General features: G+C 43.3%; 1 protein-coding gene across 3 annotated transcripts in view; it reads left to right on the top strand.

Annotated features, from left to right (window-relative positions):
• RFX4 (regulatory factor X4) overlaps positions 1-18,542 on the top strand; it is a 180,286-nt gene that overhangs the window by 96,221 nt on the left and 65,523 nt on the right. For 2 of the 3 annotated variants that reach the window (XM_058308667.2, XM_058308668.1), the window contains exons 5-7: positions 12,443-12,504; positions 16,586-16,799; positions 18,073-18,150. In XM_058308667.2, coding sequence (XP_058164650.1) covers positions 12,443-12,504; positions 16,586-16,799; positions 18,073-18,150 — 354 coding nt within the window. Of the gene's footprint in view, positions 1-12,442; positions 12,505-14,856; positions 15,001-16,585; positions 16,800-18,072; positions 18,151-18,542 lie in introns of those variants that run through there. The other variant, XM_058308671.2, reaches the window with a different exon arrangement.

The following is an 18,542-nucleotide window of genomic DNA, read 5'->3' on the forward strand; positions in this document are numbered from 1 at the left end:
CAAGAGCAAAAGGTCTTTTTTTTTGCTTTTTAAAAAAATGAAAATACCCTATTTCACTTTATGGAAAACATTTTGAAAATGTGTTTTAAGAGCCTTGAGATGTTTCTCCCTTGGATCAAGCAGTTGCATATTTGAGAAACTAGTCTAAGGGAAGAAAACGCAAACAAAACGTCAATAATGCAAATAAAAGTCTTTTGCACGAAGGTATCGATCATAGATTTATTTATATTAACACATTCTGGAAATAACGTCCTTGGCCAATAAAAGAGGAATGATTCCATCATTCTTTCGTGTAGTAACCAATGAATGAATGTAGTGGGCCACATTATCTCTTGCCTGGACTTCTGCAATAGCCTTCTGACTGGTCTCCCTGCTTCCACCCTTGCCCCCTACAGTCAGTTCTCCACATAGCAGCCAGAGTGTCCCTTTTGAAAGGCAAGTCAGCTCTTGTTCCCCGCTCCCCTGCTTAAAGCCCTCTGAAGACTTCCCGTCTAAAGGCAGATGCGCTTCCGATGGCCCTGCAAGGCACAGGAACCGGGGGTCCCATCAGCTGCTCCCTGCCCTCCCAGCGCCATCTCCTCCCTCTCTTCCGCTCACTTGCTCTGCTCCAGCCACACTGGCCTCCTTGCTGTTCTTGAAACGCTTCGAAAAAGCTTCCACCCCAGGGTCTTGGCACAGGCTGTTCTCTCTGCTTGCAACTCGCTTCTCCCAGATACCCACAAGGTTCATCCCCTCACTTCCTTCAGATCACTCCTCAAATGCCACATTATCACTGAGTCTTTATCACCCTAAATAAAATAACACCACCACCTCCTCATTCCCCAATCCCTTCATCCTGCAGCACTTACTGGATATAAAATATGTTGACTTTTCATTTGTTTCTTTTTAGTCTTCTCCCACTGGAATGTAAGCTTCATGGAGAGGCTGTCTCTGTTTTGCTCTGAGTTGTATCCCTCAGTGCCTAGGAAAATGCCTGGCATGTAGTAGGTGCTCAATAAATATTTGTTGTTGAATGAGTCCAGGCTACATTATCATTATAGAACCGACTGTGGTTATTGAGGCTTAAGCCTCGTTAGCATGGGGAAGACAAATAGAAAATGATGCTGGAGATCAGTTCCTGTAGCGTCTTTAGACCAAAGTCAAGACTTGGAATTGCTGAGAAGCCTGATGACTATAGGTGAGGAGTCCGTGGACCATAACTGTGGTCACTTAAACCCAACGACCAGCCCAGGGAAGAGTTCTGAGAGGAAGTGAGGTACTAGCTGAGATTTGAAGGATGAGTAAACATTAGGCAGACGAAGGGGATCGGGAGGGCATTCCGGACAATGAGAACTGCCTGTGGGAAAGGCCAGAGTAGGAGAGCACAGCAGGTTCATGACACTTGAAAGAAATTAAAGCGATTTGGAGGGGGTAAGGGGGAGGCGGTGCTGGAAGGCAGGGGCTGATCGGGCAGGACCTGGTGGGCCACGCTAAGGAGGGGGTTGGACTTGGCCTGGAGGCACTGTGGAGAAGTGGTTATGATGGGATAGGACTGGAAGCAAAGCCAGTGGGGGAGGCCTTTGCAGCATAGACTGGTGGGATTGGGAAGACATGGATAGAATAGGGCATATTCAAGATGGAGGAAGGATGGAGCTTGGTAACAGATTAGAAGTGGCCGCTGCAATCAAGGTTTAGAAAAGAGCTCTTTTCCAGCCAGGGAATCAAAAAAGGCTTCATGGAAGAGTGGCATCCATGCTGGGCAAGGGAGGAGAGAGGTGGAGCTGCAGGTAAGTGGTGCAGAGGCATGAGCCCCAGAGGCACAAGGCTTGCAGACAGATGAGCAATACCAAGTAGTATGATTTGGATGGAGCATGGGGTTCATGGAAGCAAATACGATTTGATAATTCCAGAAGACTGCAGTACAAAGAATTACAAACACACTGGTGATGCATTTTCCTATCTCATAGAGGAGAAACCAGAAGGCCTGTCCTCACTTCCCCCTGGCCCCTTGGCACACTGTAGGTCAGTCTGGCCCTGGTGGCTTAGCCTACAGCCAGGCACAAGGGTTTGGCCTCTGGATGTTATGTGGGACACCAATTGGATAACACTTAGAAAGACTACAGAACTTAGCTCATTCTCTTAACTCAAGTAATAATAAGGACTGATAACTGACAAAACAGAGCTGCTTTCTTTTATTATGTACATATTGCTTGCAGGGAATAGGGACTGATTTAGTTTTTCCCCTCCCCCTCCCCCGCCCTGCTGATCCTGTTGTCAGTGTTCACTTGTGTGATCTTCTGTATCTATTTCTCTTTTTGTCTTCTCTTCTGGTCTTTCTCCTCTAGGATTCTCTGGGATTCGATCCTGGGGACCTCTGATGGGGAGAGAGGTTCCCTGTCAATTGCACTACCTCAGTTCCTGGTCTCTGCTGCACTTCACCTTGACTCTCCCCTTTGTCTCTCCTTTGTTGCATCATCGTCTTGCTGCGTGACTCACTAGTGTGAGCACTGGCTCCCCATGTGGGTACTGGCCCGCCACACCAGCACTTGGCTTGCCATGTGGGCACTCACGTGGGCATTCAGCTCACTACACGGTCACTTGGCTCGCCACACAGTCACCCACATGGGTAATCAGCTTGCCATGTGAGCACTCGGCTCACCACGTGGGCTCACTGCACAGGCACTCAGCTCACCATGAGGGCACTGGCTTGCTGCACAGGCATGCTTTCTCTTCTTCTTTTTTACCAGAAGGCTGCAGAGATCCAACCCAGGTCTTCCCATTTGGTAGTCAGAAGCCTCATCACTTGAGCCACATCCGCTTCCCTGATTTATTTTAAATTAATTTACATAAATATATGTACGCAATAAGTGTATAATAATAATTGTGAACTTATGAAACAAACATATATAACATCATACAGGACTCTTCTAACTCACCCTACCACCAATAATTTGCATTTTTGTTAAACTTTTTTAACTGATGATTAAAGAGCATTGTAAAAAAATTACTACTAACCAAAGTATTTTACCCCCAACCCCCCCCATTATTATTATCTTTATGTCATTTATATATGAACATACATAAACAATTAAGTGTACAGTAAAATTTGTGAACTTACAAAGCAAACATGCATAAAATCATACAGGGGTCCCATACATTAACCCTCTACCAACACCTTACCTTGTCGTGAGATGTTTGTTTCAAATTATGAAAGAATATTGTCAAAATCTTACTACTAATCATAGTCCTTATCTTACATTTGGTGCGTTTTCCCCCCAACCTACCCTATTATTATTTTTTAAATATATTTTTTAAAAATAAATAAATAAATATATTTTTTATGGCAGAAGTTGTAAACTTATAAAACGATCATGCACATGGGCAGAATTCCCAAACAATACTCCTCCATCAACACACCACACTGTGGTGGAACATTTGCTACAGGTAAGATAATATCATCTGATTGTTACCATGTCCATAGTGTGTATTTGGTTCGCATTTTCCATACCGCCTCATTATCAACAAAGTACATCTTTTGCATAGATGCAAGAATATTATATTATTACTGCTAACCACAGTCCACAGGTCACTCCAGCTGTATTTTTCCCATGCTTCTCCACATTCCCAACACCCTGCAGTAGTGATGTACATTTGCTCTAGCTCACAAAGGACACACTTGCATCTGTACCATCAAGCACAATTCTCTTCCACCTCTTTTTTTTTTTTAAGATTTATTATTTATTTATTTCTCTCCCCTTCTCAGCTTTCTGTGTCCATTCACTGTATTCTTCTATTACCACTTCTTCCTTATCAGCGGCACCAGGAATCTCTGTTTCTTTTTGTTGTGTCATCCTGCTGTGTCAGCTCTCCATGTGTGCAGTGCCATTCTTGGGCAGGCTGCACTTTCTTTCACACTGGGCGGCTCTCTTTATGGGGCACACTCCTTGCACGTGGGGCTCCCCTATGCGGGGGACACCCCTTCATGGCACAGCATTCCTTGCGCGCATCAGCACTGTGCATGGGCCAGCTCCACATGGGTCAAGGAGGCCCGGGGTTTGAACTGCAGACCTCCCATGTTGTAGGTGGACACCCTAACCACTGGGCCAAGTCTGCTTCCCATTCCACCTCTTGGTTTAGTGCTATTCAGTTCCTAAATTATTCTCTAGCATTTACATACCTTTTCCGTCACATCCCCATTTGTAAACTAGCTGTTACTATGTGTTACCTTCCACTTTATACATTTCTACACTTTTACAGTAAAGCTAATTAAAACTACTACGTACATTAAATATAGCAGCGCATCTCAGTCCTCCTCTTATCTCCTTTAAGAATCCACCACCTAACACCAGGTCTCGAAGATATTTTCCTACAATTTCTTCTAGAAGTTTTATGGTTCTTGCTTTTATTTTTAGGTTTTTGATCCATTTTGAGTTAATTTTTGCATAAGATTTGAGATAAGGGTCCTCTTTCCTTCTTTCAGCTATGCATATCCAATTCTTTCAGCACCATTTGTTGAGTGAATTGTTCTGCCCAGGTGTGTGGGTTTGACAGGCTAGTGAAAAATCACTTGACCCTACATATGTAGGTCTGTCTGTTTCTGAACCATAAATTTGGTTCCATTGTTCTTTGTGTTTGTCTTTATGCCAGTACCATGCTGTTTTTATCACTGTAACTGGGTAATATGATTTAAAGTCTGGAGATGAAGGTATGTTTTTCCTTTTCATGATGTTTCTGGCTTTTCAGGACCCCTTACCCTTCCAAATAAATTCGATGATCGTGTTTTCAATTTTTTTTTAAATGGTGGTAAAATTTTTATTGGGATTGCATTGAATCTGTATATCAATCTGAGCAGAATTGACATCTTAATGATATTTAGTTTTCCAATCAATGAGCATGGAATGTTCTTCCAGTTATTTAGGCCCTTTTTTTAATTTTAATTTTAATTTTTTAAATTTAATGTGAGATTTTAATCATTTTTAATAATTCAAAAACAAGTTCAAAAATTAATTTAAATTGAATCCTATTAGGTGAAATGAAAAAACTCAGTAGCTGAATGGAGCACCGAGAGCCTGTATCCCTACCCATCAAAATATGATTCCCGCTGAGGTTTGAATCTGCAGCAGGCTGGTTCCCTATCTCTTTTTTTTTTAATGTTACATTAAAAAAATATGAGGTCCCCATATACCCTCCAATCCCCCTCACCTGATTTCTTTAAAATTGAGTTGCAGTTTTCTGAATACAAGTGCTTTACATTGTTGGTTGTTGGTTAAGTTTATTCCTATTTCAGTTTTATCTGTTATATTTTATTTTCACCACTCTTTTGACGCTTTTTGGTACTTTTCTTGATATAATCTTCATTTCTAGACTCTCTTCCAGGCCTCTCTCTCCTGTCTTTTCTTTTAATGCTCTAGCAAACCTTTTAGTATTTCCTGAAATCTGGTCTCTGGCTTAGAAATTCTCTCGGTTTCTATTTATCTGTGAATATTCTAATCTCATCCTCATTTTTGAAAGACAGTCTTGCTGGATATAAGATTCTAGGCTGGAAGTTTATCTCTTGCAGTATCTTAAATATATCAGACCACTGTCTTCTTGCCTCCATGGTTTCTGGTGAGAAATCAGCACTTAATCTTATTGGGTATCCCTTACATGTTTTGCATTGCTTTTCTCTTGCTGCTCTCAGAATTCTCTGTCTTTGGCATTTGACATTCTGATGAGTATGTGTCTCAGAATTGGTCTATTTGGATTTTTTTGGATGGGAATACATTGTGCTTCTTGGACATGGATATCTTTGTCCTTCAATAGGGTTGTGAAATTTTCTACCATTATTCTTCAACTATTCCTTCTGCCCCATTTCCCTTCTCTTCTTCTTCTGGGACACCCAAGACACATAAGTTTGCATGCCTTTTGCTGTCATTTAGTTCCCTGAGACCTTGTTCAATTTTTTCCATTCTTTTCTTCATCTGTTCTTTTGTATGTTCACTTTCAGAGGCCATTTCTTCAAGCTCACCAATCCTTTCTTCTCCCTCCTCAAATCTGCTATTATATGATTCCAATGTTTTTAAAATTTCATTTATTGCACCTTTCATTCCCATAAGGTCTGCTATTTTTCTATGTATGCCTTAAAATTCTTCTTTGTGCTCATCCAGAGTCTTCTTAATATCCTTAATCTCTTCAGCCATCTCATTGAACTTATTAAAGAGATTTGTTTGAACATCTATGATTAGTTGTCTCAACTCCTTTATGTCATCTGGAGACTTATCTTGATCCTTTAACTGGGCCATATCTTCCTGTTTCTTGCTGTGGATTGTAATTTTTTGTTGTTGTCTTGGCATCTGACTTACTAGAGTATTTATTCTGGGTGCAGTTTTTCTCTTTAGTTCAGGGCTTCCTGCCCTTTCTCCTTTGCTGGTTGTGCAGTAGGAGCCAAGAATTTAGTTGGTGGTGTAAGCTGTGGATGCTGAAGCTGCCCTCATTGCACTGGGGATCAGTGAAGTTTCTTCCAACGTTCTCCTTTGCCAGGGGTAGGGACAGAGTCACAGCTGTGTGGAACAATCCTAGTCATGCAGACCTAGACCTTGGTTGCCCAGAGAGGCTGATGAAGCTTCACGTCCTTTTCTCCCCTGCCTGGGGCGGGGATGGAGCTGCAGGTGTGGGCAGCAATCTATGCAGTGTGGGTCCAAGATGACCGTGGTTGTCCTGGTAGACTTCCAATTATCAGTCTGTGCCAGCCATTGCAGTTACCTGGATAGGCTGGTGCGGGACCACCAGCCTGTTCATGCCAGAGGTGGCACTGAAGCCTAGGCTAGGGCTGCAGGCCAAACTGGGTGAAAGAAACTGGTTCCTACCATCATTGTGATTTTTGGTCAGCCGGACTTCCACTCAGGCTGGGGGAAGAGTCAAAATGGCGGTCACCGACCTCTTTCTGACTTGGACAGATTCACACCCCAGCTGTTCCCAGAGTTATAGCTTAGCCAGCCAAGTCTACCAATCAGTAGCTGAAATCGGCAGCCAAGCACCTCCTTCTCCCCTGATTTTGGAAAGTGGAGCTTCCAATTCCAGTCACAGAATAGCTCCTGGGTGGCTCGTTCCGCCAGAGCAGGATGATCACCGGCTTCCACGGCTTGGCTGGTACTTTCCCGGAGAGGCTGGTGCAGGTCTCTGCAGCTTCCTCCCTGCTGGAGGTGGCAATGGGGCCTAGGCTAAAGCTGTAATCTGATCTGGATGGAAAGAAGCTGGTCCACACCAGCACTGGATTTTCAGTCCACCCCAGTTCCCCTTGTGCCAGGCGCAGAGTTAAAATAGCAGCTCCTGGCCTCTCTCTGACTTGGACAGGCTCATACTTTTAGCTGTTCTCAAGATTATACTTCAGCCCGCTGAATTTACTCATCAGTAGTTGAAATTGCTGCCCAACCATCTCTTCCTCCCCTGTTTTTGGGGAAGTGGAGCTTTCAATTCCAGCTGCAGAACAGCTGCCGAGGAGGCTTGTGCCTCCAGTGGAGGATGGCACTGGTCTCCGGGGCATGGAGCGCTGTACTTACAAGTCTTCTCTGCAGATGGGCAGTCTCCTCCTTCCATTCCTTCAAGGATGTGGTAGGATGCTCTCCTGACCTCCTGGAGCCCTCAAACAGGTGCTTCAGCTAGCTCCAGAGAACTCTAGGTATTTAGTAAATGCCTTGTAGCAGGAGCTGACTCTAGGAGCACTTGACTCTGCTGCCATCTTACTGGTTTCTCCTTTCCTGATTTATATTTAACAAATATAAGAAAGAAAGAAAATAAGAAGGAAAAGGAAAAAATCCCATTTTAACGTTTTTGGTAGGCTTTTGGTGCTCTTTCAAGATTATCTTAAGTTTTTAAAAAATCAATATAGGAATGTTTCTAGTCAGAAAGTCCTTTTCTATTTGAAAAAAATTGACTTTAGTACACAGACAGTATGCAAAAAAAAGTGTTTGTTCCACCATAATACCATAACTCCAACAAATATCAATTTTCATTTTCCTTTTTCTCTTTTGGTTCCTGTACTTGTACATGCATACCTTATAATCATAGTGTTAATGTATTTTTTGAGGCCTGCTCTTTCATTTAAAATTATTTCAAGGAAGCAGATTTGGCTCAGCTGATAGAGTGTCCGCCTACCATATGGGAGGTCCAGGGTTCAAACCCAGGGCCTCCTGGCCTGTGTGATGAGCTGGCCCATGCACAGTGCTGATGTGCGCAAGGAGTGCCTTGCCATGCAAGGGTGTCCCCCACATAGGGGAACCCCACACGCAAGGAGTGTGCCCCATAAGGAGAGTCGCCCCATGCAAAAAAAGCACAGCATGCCTAGGAATGGCGCCGCACACACGGAGAGATGACACAGCAAGATGACGCAGCAAAAAGAGACAGATTCCCAGTGCTGCTGACAAGAATGCAAGCGGACATAAAAGAACACACAGTGAATGGACACAGAGAGCAGACAACAGGGGGAGGGGGATAAGAGCAATAAATTCAAAAAATGAATCTTTAAAAACAAACAAACATTGTTTCATAGGCATTTTTTGTATCATAGTTTTTAATATCATCATTTTCAGTGACTGCGTAAGTCTATTTAGTATATATACTATCATTTATTTAGCTTGTTCCCTTTCATTGGACATTTATGTTGTTTCCAGTTTCTCACTCTCATTAGTAGTTCTGCACATAGTCTTTTCTTATTTAGATTATTTCCTTGAAATTAATAAATCAGAAAGTATGAATATTTTTTGGTTCTTGGTATATATTTTCAAATGCTTTAGGGAAAGGTTGTACTCATAAAGAATGTCATCAGCAATCTATGAGTGTCACAATTTTACTACAGCTGTGACAGCACTGTTTATTATCATTTTAAGAGCCTCTGCTGATATCAGATGGCTGAACATGATACTTTACTGTTGCCTTCATTTGCTAAGTACAAATTTCCCAGACCTAAGTGTAAGGAAAAGCTCTGCTTTTCTTAAGCCACTGGTATGCATGTATCTTGTGAATTTTGGGACTCTTGTAACTGATTTTATTATCTTCTTTGCTTAGAACCCAAATCATAGCCTACTTTTAACCAATGTAGAATTCCCTGGCTCCGTTTTTATGTATTCCTTGTTTTCCTTCTTCCCTTATTGGCATATCTATATCTGTTCAGTAGTGTACCCTTGTGAACATCTGTGTCCAATCCTGGCTCTGAAGTACTGCAATGAAAGTCTGAAAGGTGTACTTGGCCATAGATTGATAGAAAACCAGGGCAAAGAGACCCCTAAACCTTGATGCAGTTTTAGAATGCCTAATGGGCAGAGGGCTCAGAGAGCACTGTCACTTACCCCTGGGTCAAACCCCATCTTGAAGATTGTATTTGATTTGAGGCAAGATATTTTGAGAGGGACATAGATAAAGTGAGAAGCATGGGTCCTGAGGGGTCTGGAAACTACCTACAAGAGTTAGGGTTAAAGGAACCAGGATAGGGAAGCGGACTTGGCCCAGTGGGTGGGGCGTCCGTCTACCACAAGGGAGGTCCGCAGTTCAAACCTCAGGTCTCCTCGACCCATGTGGAGCTGGCCCATGTGCAGTGCTGATGCGCACAAGGAGTACCCTGCCACACAGGGGTGTCCCCCACATAGGGGAGCCCCACGTGCAAGGAGTGCGCCCCGTAAGGAAAGCCACCCAGTGCGAAAGAAAGTGCAACATGCCCAAGAATGGCGCTGCCCACACGGAGAGCTGACACAGCAAGATGACACAACAAAAAGAAACACAGATTCCTATGCCGCTGACAACAACAGAAGTGGACAAAGAAGATGATGCCGCAAATAGACACAGAAAACAGACAACAAGGGTGGGGGGTTGGGGGGAAGGGGAGAAAAATTAATAAATAATCTCAAAAAATAAAAATAAAAGGAACCAGGATATGTTGCCTATACAAATAACGTCCTTCAACAATTCAAAGAAATATTGCATCATTTTGTTCAGTATTATCATTGTGAGATAATATTTTTAAAGCTCTGATTATTTCCCGACATGGTTTTGTGATGTTATCTCATTAGATTCTCTAACCATTCTATGAGGATTGCTTCTTATTGCACTCATTTTTCAGATGAGGAAATGCTGCCCCATCCATTCTCCACATGGGAGACAGTCGGCTTCCTAACATATAGAAATGTTCAGTCCTCAGGCTATCCCTTCCAGGTTCCTAATTTCTCTCCAGTATCTCCACTTCTTTCCATCCCACTGATGCCACATTAGCTGAAGACACCATCACCTATTCTTTAGATTACTACAGAACCCCCTGTATCTCCAGTCTTCACGGAGACTCCAAACTGAAGCATGGAGAAATTAAATAAAAACACATCCAAGTTCAAACAACTAATGTAGGGTCACAGTAAATGTTGAATAAATGAATAAATCAGTTAGTGAGAGTATTTGGTGTCGATGGAAGAGAGTGTGGATGAATAGATAGAATTCCATCCCCACCTCTAGAGAAAGCACTCCACATTCATGCCCTACCAGTGGGAAATCAGCAATGGCATCTCTTTTGTTGAGGGTGGTGTGCAGACTCCCTCCCTCTGGCCAAGACGTTTTACTAGGTGGACCCATGTCTTAGTTTACCAAAGGTCTGCTGATGCAAAGTACCAGAAATGAGTTGGTTTTCATAAAGGGGATTTATTTGGGGTAAAAGCTTACAGTTCTGAGACCATGAAATGTCTAAATCAAGGCACTCACAGGAATGTGCCTGATTTAGTCAGCTACTATAGATCCTGGCGTGTTGCCATGTGGTAAAGCATGATTGTGGGTGATTTTTCCTGAGGTCCCTGTTTTCCCCTCCAGAATCTTCCATCTCCTGGAGCTCAGCTCTGGGCAACAAGACATAGTGCTCATCTCTTTCTGACCTCCACTCTCGGTCTAGCTGCTCTGCTTTTTTCCCCAAGTTGAGGTGTGAGCTATCAGGCATATGGCTCTTCTCCTCAACTGTGGGCTGCTCCATGGGCCCAGTCCCTTAGGGACTCTTTCCGTGCCTCTGTATTCTGCTGGTTCCAGACTCCGTGATCTCTCACAGCATCTTTGGGCTTGTCTGCTTTCCTGCAGTCCTCTCTCTCACATGGCAAGACCAACATTCCTGTGTCTATGGTTATATCAGACCCAGCAAGAAGGTGGAGACTCAGCCTGAGTCATGCCTCACTGATGTAGTCCAACAAAAAGGGTGTCACACCCACAGGAATGGATTAGTTCAAAAATATAATCTATCTGTTTTGGGGGTTCATAAAGAATTTCAAACTGCCAAAACATAGGAAAAAAAACCCTGGAAGGATCATCAGGGCAATCAGTGGTAATGATGGCTAATATTTATTGAGTACTTACTAAGTGCCAGGCAATGTAAATCATTTACATGCATTAACTTTTAGCATTTTCACAAGAGTTCTTTATGGCAGGTGTTATCATTCTCATTTTACAAATGAGCAGACTGAGTCACTTGAAGATTAATTAACTAGCCCCAAAAGCACCCAACTAACAAATAGCTGAACTTGGATCCAATCTAGATAGTCTAGGTTCCAAGTCCTTGCCATTACCTGTGCTAAGCTACCTCTCCACAAACATCTCTCTAAATACCAAGGATAGATGCCCATTGTGCTCTCACATTGAGAGGTGGCACCTCCTTCCAGATTTCTTGCAAATCTGTGGGAGCAACAGCCATTGCCATCATCTGCTCTGCAGGTGGTGTGTAAAGGCTAGTCTGCAGGGCAGGAATCAGGGCTTCCTGCATTCCTTCAATAGACATGGATTGAGCTCCCACCATGTGCCAAACCCCTTGCAGGGTCGCTGCTCTCGTGGTGTTTACATTCAAGTGGGAGAAATCCTAAAATAAGCACTCTTAGAAGTAAGAGAGCCAGATAACCCCAGACAATGCCACACGTTAAGAAGACACAAAGCAAGATGGCTGGCAACTGCTAGTCTGTTCTAGATCAGTTGTCAGAGAAGGCCTCTGGGCAGAGGAATTGGGTGAAATTGCCTTCCAGGCAGTGGGAACCATAGAATAGAGACCCTAGTGGGGAGCAAACCTGGTGTGTTTCAGGAATAGAAGAAGAAAAAAAAGCCAGCAGGTCTGGGATCTGGTGTGCAAGGGTGAGAGTCGTGGGAGAGGAAGCTGGGACCAGGATCCAGTGTGGGTTTGGGTTCCAAGTATGACAGAAGCCATTGGAGGGTTTTAAGTCGAGAAGTGACACGTTCCCCAGCTAACTTGTGAGTAGCAGCAGGTGAACCACAGAGCAGCCGAGAGACCCACGGCATTAGAGCCCCCCAGTCAGCCAAGCCCCCTTCTGCCTCTCAACACCAGTGGTCTTTTCCAGGGTTTGCAGTACTCCCACCAAGGACACATGTTTCCCCTCCATCTTTAGATTGCTGTTTATAAAACTCAGTCACTGTCCCCGCCGGCGTTTCCCGATGGGTAACTGACTCTTGTGTTGTCTTACAGATCATAAGGCAGCAGTTTCCTCAGTTAACCACCAGAAGACTTGGGACCCGAGGACAGTCAAAGTAAGCACCGGCTGCGTTCCAGTGGCAGAGCACGCGTCTCTGGGCCTCGAGACCAGGCCCGGCCCCGGGCCCTTCATCCTGAGTTGTGTCCCCAGGCCTGGCATGACACCTATGTCTGGAGGGAGCATGGAGGAGCTTTATGACAGCCGGGTCCCCTCTCCCAGGGCCCGAAAGGAAAGCTCTTTATTCCCAAGCCCAGAACCACCTGGCCGGCCACTTTATAGATAAGCCTGTGTGCCACATAGCCCTTAGGCTTTTTTAATAAAATAATCTTGGGCGTCATTTAAAGGAATATCTTGTAGCCTCTTGGATGATGTCCAGGTCACTTGGACTGTTTTACCAAACAGTCTACCCTGATAGCATCCAGCTAGCCAGGGAAGCAACGTGTACAGCCTCTGCACGGGAGATGGGGACGGGAGGCGCAGCTCTCCCGAGGGCACAGTGGCATTCTGCTTCACGTTCCTCAGTCAACCAGCCAACCCATAATTGCTTCATGCTTCCTGGGGTCAACCACGTGGTGTGAGGTCCTGGGAACACAGGAGGGAGCAGGTAGCTGCCCTCGAGGGGCAGATATTCAGAAGACAGGCATTAAAAGAGTAAACAAAAAGAGAATCAGATCGTGACCAGAAGATGAAGAGGGTTGTAGTAGAGAATAAAGGCATGTGGCCCAGTTTAGAAAGGGAAGCCAGAGAAGGCCTTTCTGAGGAGGTGACCACAGGGGAGAAGGGTGTGTGCAGACACTGGTCAGGGGGGAAATGGGAAGCGAATCTCTGCCTGAACTGTTCAGACTTCGCTAAAATCTGAATTTGTAAGAGTTGCCGCTAATGGTATATAAAAAATGATTGGATGGTAATGGGTGTCCCATGAAAAAGGTCTGGTGGGTACATAAGTTTGGTAAGTGCTGAGTTAAGCAGGTTCCTTTACTGTAGGACTTCTCAGAACCTTTAGTGTATTAATGTGCATTGGGAAATCCACTGGAAGGGGCTTTATTATGCAGCATTTCTGAGACATTTTGACCATTTTGAGTAGTATGACCTATAAAATACTGACACTTAAAAAAATACAACCATTTAGGATTTATAAGACACATTTCTAAGGGTGTTTTAAAAGCAGGCCCAATACTGTCACCTTGAGCAACCATTATGTCCTCACCCCCCCCCCCCCCAGGCCTCTGCCATCCCTGGCAACACAGCCCATCCTCCAAGGATGGGTTTAACTTTGGAGCCAAGTGTGGTGAAGAAAGTGGATGATAGAACTAGGCAAAAGAAACCTCGTGATAAAGTTCTGAAAATAATGAGATTGATTTGTGTGTTTGTGTGTATTGTGGTACAGAAGTTCTGGAAGTGATTTTGAAAGAGACTTAGGGAAACTTTTTGAAAAGGGACTTCTTAGAGTGAATTCCTAATAATTTTCCAAGCTGACTCTTCTGGAGAACACACCACCTTTATAATGAGAAATTCTGGTATTTCTTTAGAGAGAAGGTTTCATCCTCAATATGACTGTAGAGTTCAAGTGTCAGATTCTTCCTTCTCAGTACACAGGCACTTTAAAATGTTAGTTGAACAGATGAGTAGTTGATGGAAGGGTGTTGAATGAATGGAAGTGAGTGACTTTTCTCCAGATTATGGTATTTGAAAGGTCACTGGCTCCAATACATTGTTGTCCATTTCTAAGGTAGAAAAATAAAGGTAGTAAAGTAAAAACAAGAAGGCTTCCCATCCTCCATAAACCTGGAGAAGGTTTCCTTCTCTTTACATGTGAGAGCCTGTATTTTTGTTTTTTTAGTTTTTGTTTTTTTCTTATTTCTTATTCTTCACCATAGAGGTTGGCAAATTGGACAATACCTTCTTTAAACATTTTTAGGTAATGAGTATTTTTGTATCCTTTCCGTAAGTATCCTCCCAGATTGGCCACACTTTTACCCAATCAAAAGGAAATAATAAGCTCTAGTCCCCAACCTGCACATCAGCCTTTTAAGCTCCCTGAGCAAATTTTCCTTGACAGAAGAAATTTGGGGGACAGCTAATTGAGAGTGTGTTGGCATACCTGCAGAACTGAAATAGAAAAACTGAGACGTGATCAGAGTAATAGCTTTACTGTAGCTGCTGATTATAGCAGCTTGTACTCTGAATAATCATGGGTGTGGTCTGGTTTGAATAATCTTATTACTATCTTAACCTTAAGAAATTATAAAGGGGAACTTTTTAAAGTTGGGGAGGCTTATCCTAACTGCCTTCCCATTCCAAGGGTGCTTTCTGGAGCATTGGAACCAGCCCTCCCCCCTCTGGCAGGGGAGTGCCTTTCTGATGGAAAGGCAGTTATGACAGTTGGGGAGTAGAAGGCACAGAAGGCAGACAGTAGCTCAACACAAAGAACTTTCTGTTAACTCTACCGGCTTAAAATGGACTGGGCTGCCTTCGGAGGGTCTGAGTTCTTCATCCCAGGAGGCATTCAGATAGAGGCGAGATGCCCCCTAAGCAGGAATATCACAGAATGGTATCAAGAGGAACGGGGAGCGGGGAGAGGGAAGGATATATGTGGGCACCTCTTCCCACCCGGTAAAAGCCTTTTCCCATAACTAAAAGTGCTTTCTCATGTGTATTATATATCTCCATGGGTAGAGGAAAATATTTAATATCTTTCACGGTGTTTCTGAAAGTGAGTTCCATGTATTACATTAGTATTGTCTCGTGATGGGAAAAAATCTACTGTTTGACCTACTAAATTAGGATCTTTGAAGACAGGGCCCAGGGTATGTATTTTAATACCTTTTGTTAAGTGATTCTTTCGAAGGCGCACTAAGTTTGATGATCACTGGTTTAGTGGTTAGGAGGACTTGAGAGTTTCAAATCCTCTCCCACTTAGTCACTGGGTTATTTAAATTCTCTGGCCTTCATTTCCTCCTGTGTAAAATGGGGATAATAATTAGCATTAGCCTCGTTGGGGGAGGCAGGGGGCAGGTTGTAAGATTAAATGAGACAATAGATGAGAAGCACTTCGCACTTTGTTAGCTGCTGTGATAAGCATCCGTTTTACAGTTATCTCCAACAATTGGAATCAGTAGAGCTGGGATGTAATGTCAGTGCTTAGCCCAAAAGCTAGTGGGTCTCAAAGTGATGTACTTCAGAAATTCCTATGGTGCTTGTTCAATTTCTGAGCCTTGGACCCCATTCCCAGATGTTCTGAATTAGTAGTAGGTCTGTCTGGAAGGGGCCTAGGCATGCATATTTTTGTTAAATTCGGTAGTGTCCCTGATAGGCATCAAAGTTCACAGTCCCACCATGCAGTGTTTCCTTAGTATAGCATAGTGGCTTTGTAGATCCAGACCTCTTCTTCCACTAACCTGTTGTATGACCTTGAGTGAATCAGGCTTTCTTGCCTCCATTTCCTCAGCTGTAGAAAACTATAATACCCATTTATATCATAGGGTTATTTTTACAAATTTATGCACATAAAGCACTTTACAAAGTGCCAGGAACGTTGTAAGTACTCAATAGATTGTAGCTAAAAAACAAACTAAATGTAACCTCCATCCCTCTTTAGTCTTAATTGAAAACATTTCTATTATTAAGCCCATTTGGAGTTAGCAAATGTCCTGGTCACTGTTTTACATTCAGTGTCAACTGAAGCACTAAATGTATCTTTTTTAGAACACCGTCCTTCCAGACTCCAATTTGCTAAGAAAAACATAGACCAAATCCATTTCTCTTGGCAGCACAGGTAGCAGTAATAAATACATCTCCTGCTTGGGCTGCCACAGGGAGGGGATACTCAAGTGCTGTACCCTGGGGTCACATGTGGCTACATAGAAGAGATCAAATACAAATGGAAAAATTTTCATCACCCTTTCTGCTTTGCAAAGTATTTGACTTAACTTTTCCTGTAGGAGGCAATTTTGGTTATTTTTACCTGTCTGATTGATGGCTGGCAAGATGGAACTTTGGTTTAATTCTAGATTTGAAACAATTTAAGGCTCCCAGAAGAGTTAACTCTTCTGGCCCCAGGTAGGGCAGGCCCAGCCATCTTCAGGAAACCCCACCTGAGAATGGTGCATGTGGGTCTCTCTCTCTCTGTGGCCCAGGTACCATTACTACGGCATTGCAGTGAAGGAGAGCTCCCAGTATTATGATGTGATGTATTCCAAGAAAGGAGCTGCCTGGGTCAGCGAGACTGGGAAGAAAGAAGTGAGCAAACAGACAGTGGCTTATTCACCAAGGTCCAAGCTTGGAACGCTGCTGCCAGAGTTTCCCAATGTCAAAGATCTAAATCTGCCAGCCAGTTTGCCCGAGGAGAAGGTAACCATGCCTAAGTCATCATGGGGTGGCTCTCTCTCCCCTTCCCTTTTATTGCAAAATGGTGAATTTAAAACACAAAGACAGAAATCTGAATAAAGTCTGGATTTTAGTTTACAATAAAGTATCAGTATTGGTTCATACAACTGTGATAAATGTACCACAATAACGTAAGTTTTTAATAATAGGGGAAACTGGGTATGGAGTATATGGGCCCTCCCTATACTATCTTCACAAATTTTCTATAAATTCAAGTTCACTCTCTCTCTCTCTCTGTCTATCTATATATCTATCTGTCTATAATCTAGCATATCTATCTTTCCTCTATCTATACCTGTCATAGCCACAAAGACAAAAATTTTATAGAACTAGTGAATCAGATAGTTTTTGGGCATAGGGTATTTGGAACAAATTACTGTAAAAAAAATTGGGAAGTTTCCCCTAGGGTGTCACAACTCTAATGCACCCATCTTAATGTAGCCCAGTTCTCCAACACTATTGAGCCTCTCCCGTGTATTAGTCTAGGAGCTGGGGTTGCAGAGCTGACAGTCAAGCGGGGAGACAGATGCTTGTATAAGTAGGCTGTTTATATAAAATGCATGTCTGTTCTGAATTGAAGTGAGTGACCTTGTTTCTGTAAAGGATGCCTTAACTGTAAGAACTACACAAATCTTTATTTATTCCCAAATTAGTTTTTTTTCTTTTCCCTCAACAAACAAATCTCCTGAACCATGAGTTTAAAATTCTTGGATAAATGGAGCTGGAAATGAAATTATTTTGCTAAGCCAATTCCAGAAAATTTCCAAATGTCTTTTTGTGATTTGGGCAGAAGCACCTCTTCTTATAATAAGTACACATTGTGATTTAACTTTTCAGTATCTTAGCTGATTAGGAGAAATCAATAAACTCTACGCAACACCTACTAAGTGCCAGGCACTGTACTAGGTGCTGGATGCACAAGCATGAATAACATGTATTTTTTATTTTCCCGGAGCACACAGTCTCAAGGGATGGAGAACGGGGGCAGAGGGAGAAACTGAGGCTCTCAGTGCCACAGGTCTAGTGCTTCAATTGAGAAACCCTCCAGCGCTGTAGGAACCCAGGAGGAAGCCCAGGGTGGGAGAACACCACCCCCTGAAAATGACTCCCATTTGGGTCTTGCAGGATGTGTATGGGTTAGGCGAACTCCATCCCCCAAAAGGGAAGAAATGACTTGAAATTGAAATTCCAGGGTACTAATGTATGTCTTTATCATTGATCCCTCCACCCTGCTCAGGTGTCTACCTTTATTATGATGTACAGAACACACTGTCAGAGAATACTGGACACAGTCATAAGAGCCAACTTTGATGAGGTAAGTCAACAATTGTCAAACTGAATACTCTGTATTAAAGTTCTACAATGCTAACTTAGTTCATGAGCACCTGCTAAGGGCCAGGCCCTCCGGAAGCCTGCATGCACTTGGCTCATTTCCTCCTCACAGTGGTACCATGAAGCAGGTTCTAGTATATCCTCACTTTACAGATCTTATATTGGTACAGCAATTGGCAAGGCCTTTTCTTTGATCTAACTTGTCACCTGCAGTTTGCCTGATCGGCACACCGGGAAGACGATTTTGCCAGGGCATAATTACACCCAGAATTATTGGTTCAGAGAAACTAAAGAACAGCTTTCTTATCTTTTGGATTTAAGCTTTCCCCAGGTTTCACCCCTTTCTGTGCTTTGGTGCTGATTATCCTCCACTCT

The sequence above is a fragment of the Dasypus novemcinctus genome, chromosome 12 (assembly GCF_030445035.2).
Source record: "Dasypus novemcinctus isolate mDasNov1 chromosome 12, mDasNov1.1.hap2, whole genome shotgun sequence".
Classification (NCBI taxonomy): Eukaryota; Metazoa; Chordata; class Mammalia; order Cingulata; family Dasypodidae; genus Dasypus; species Dasypus novemcinctus.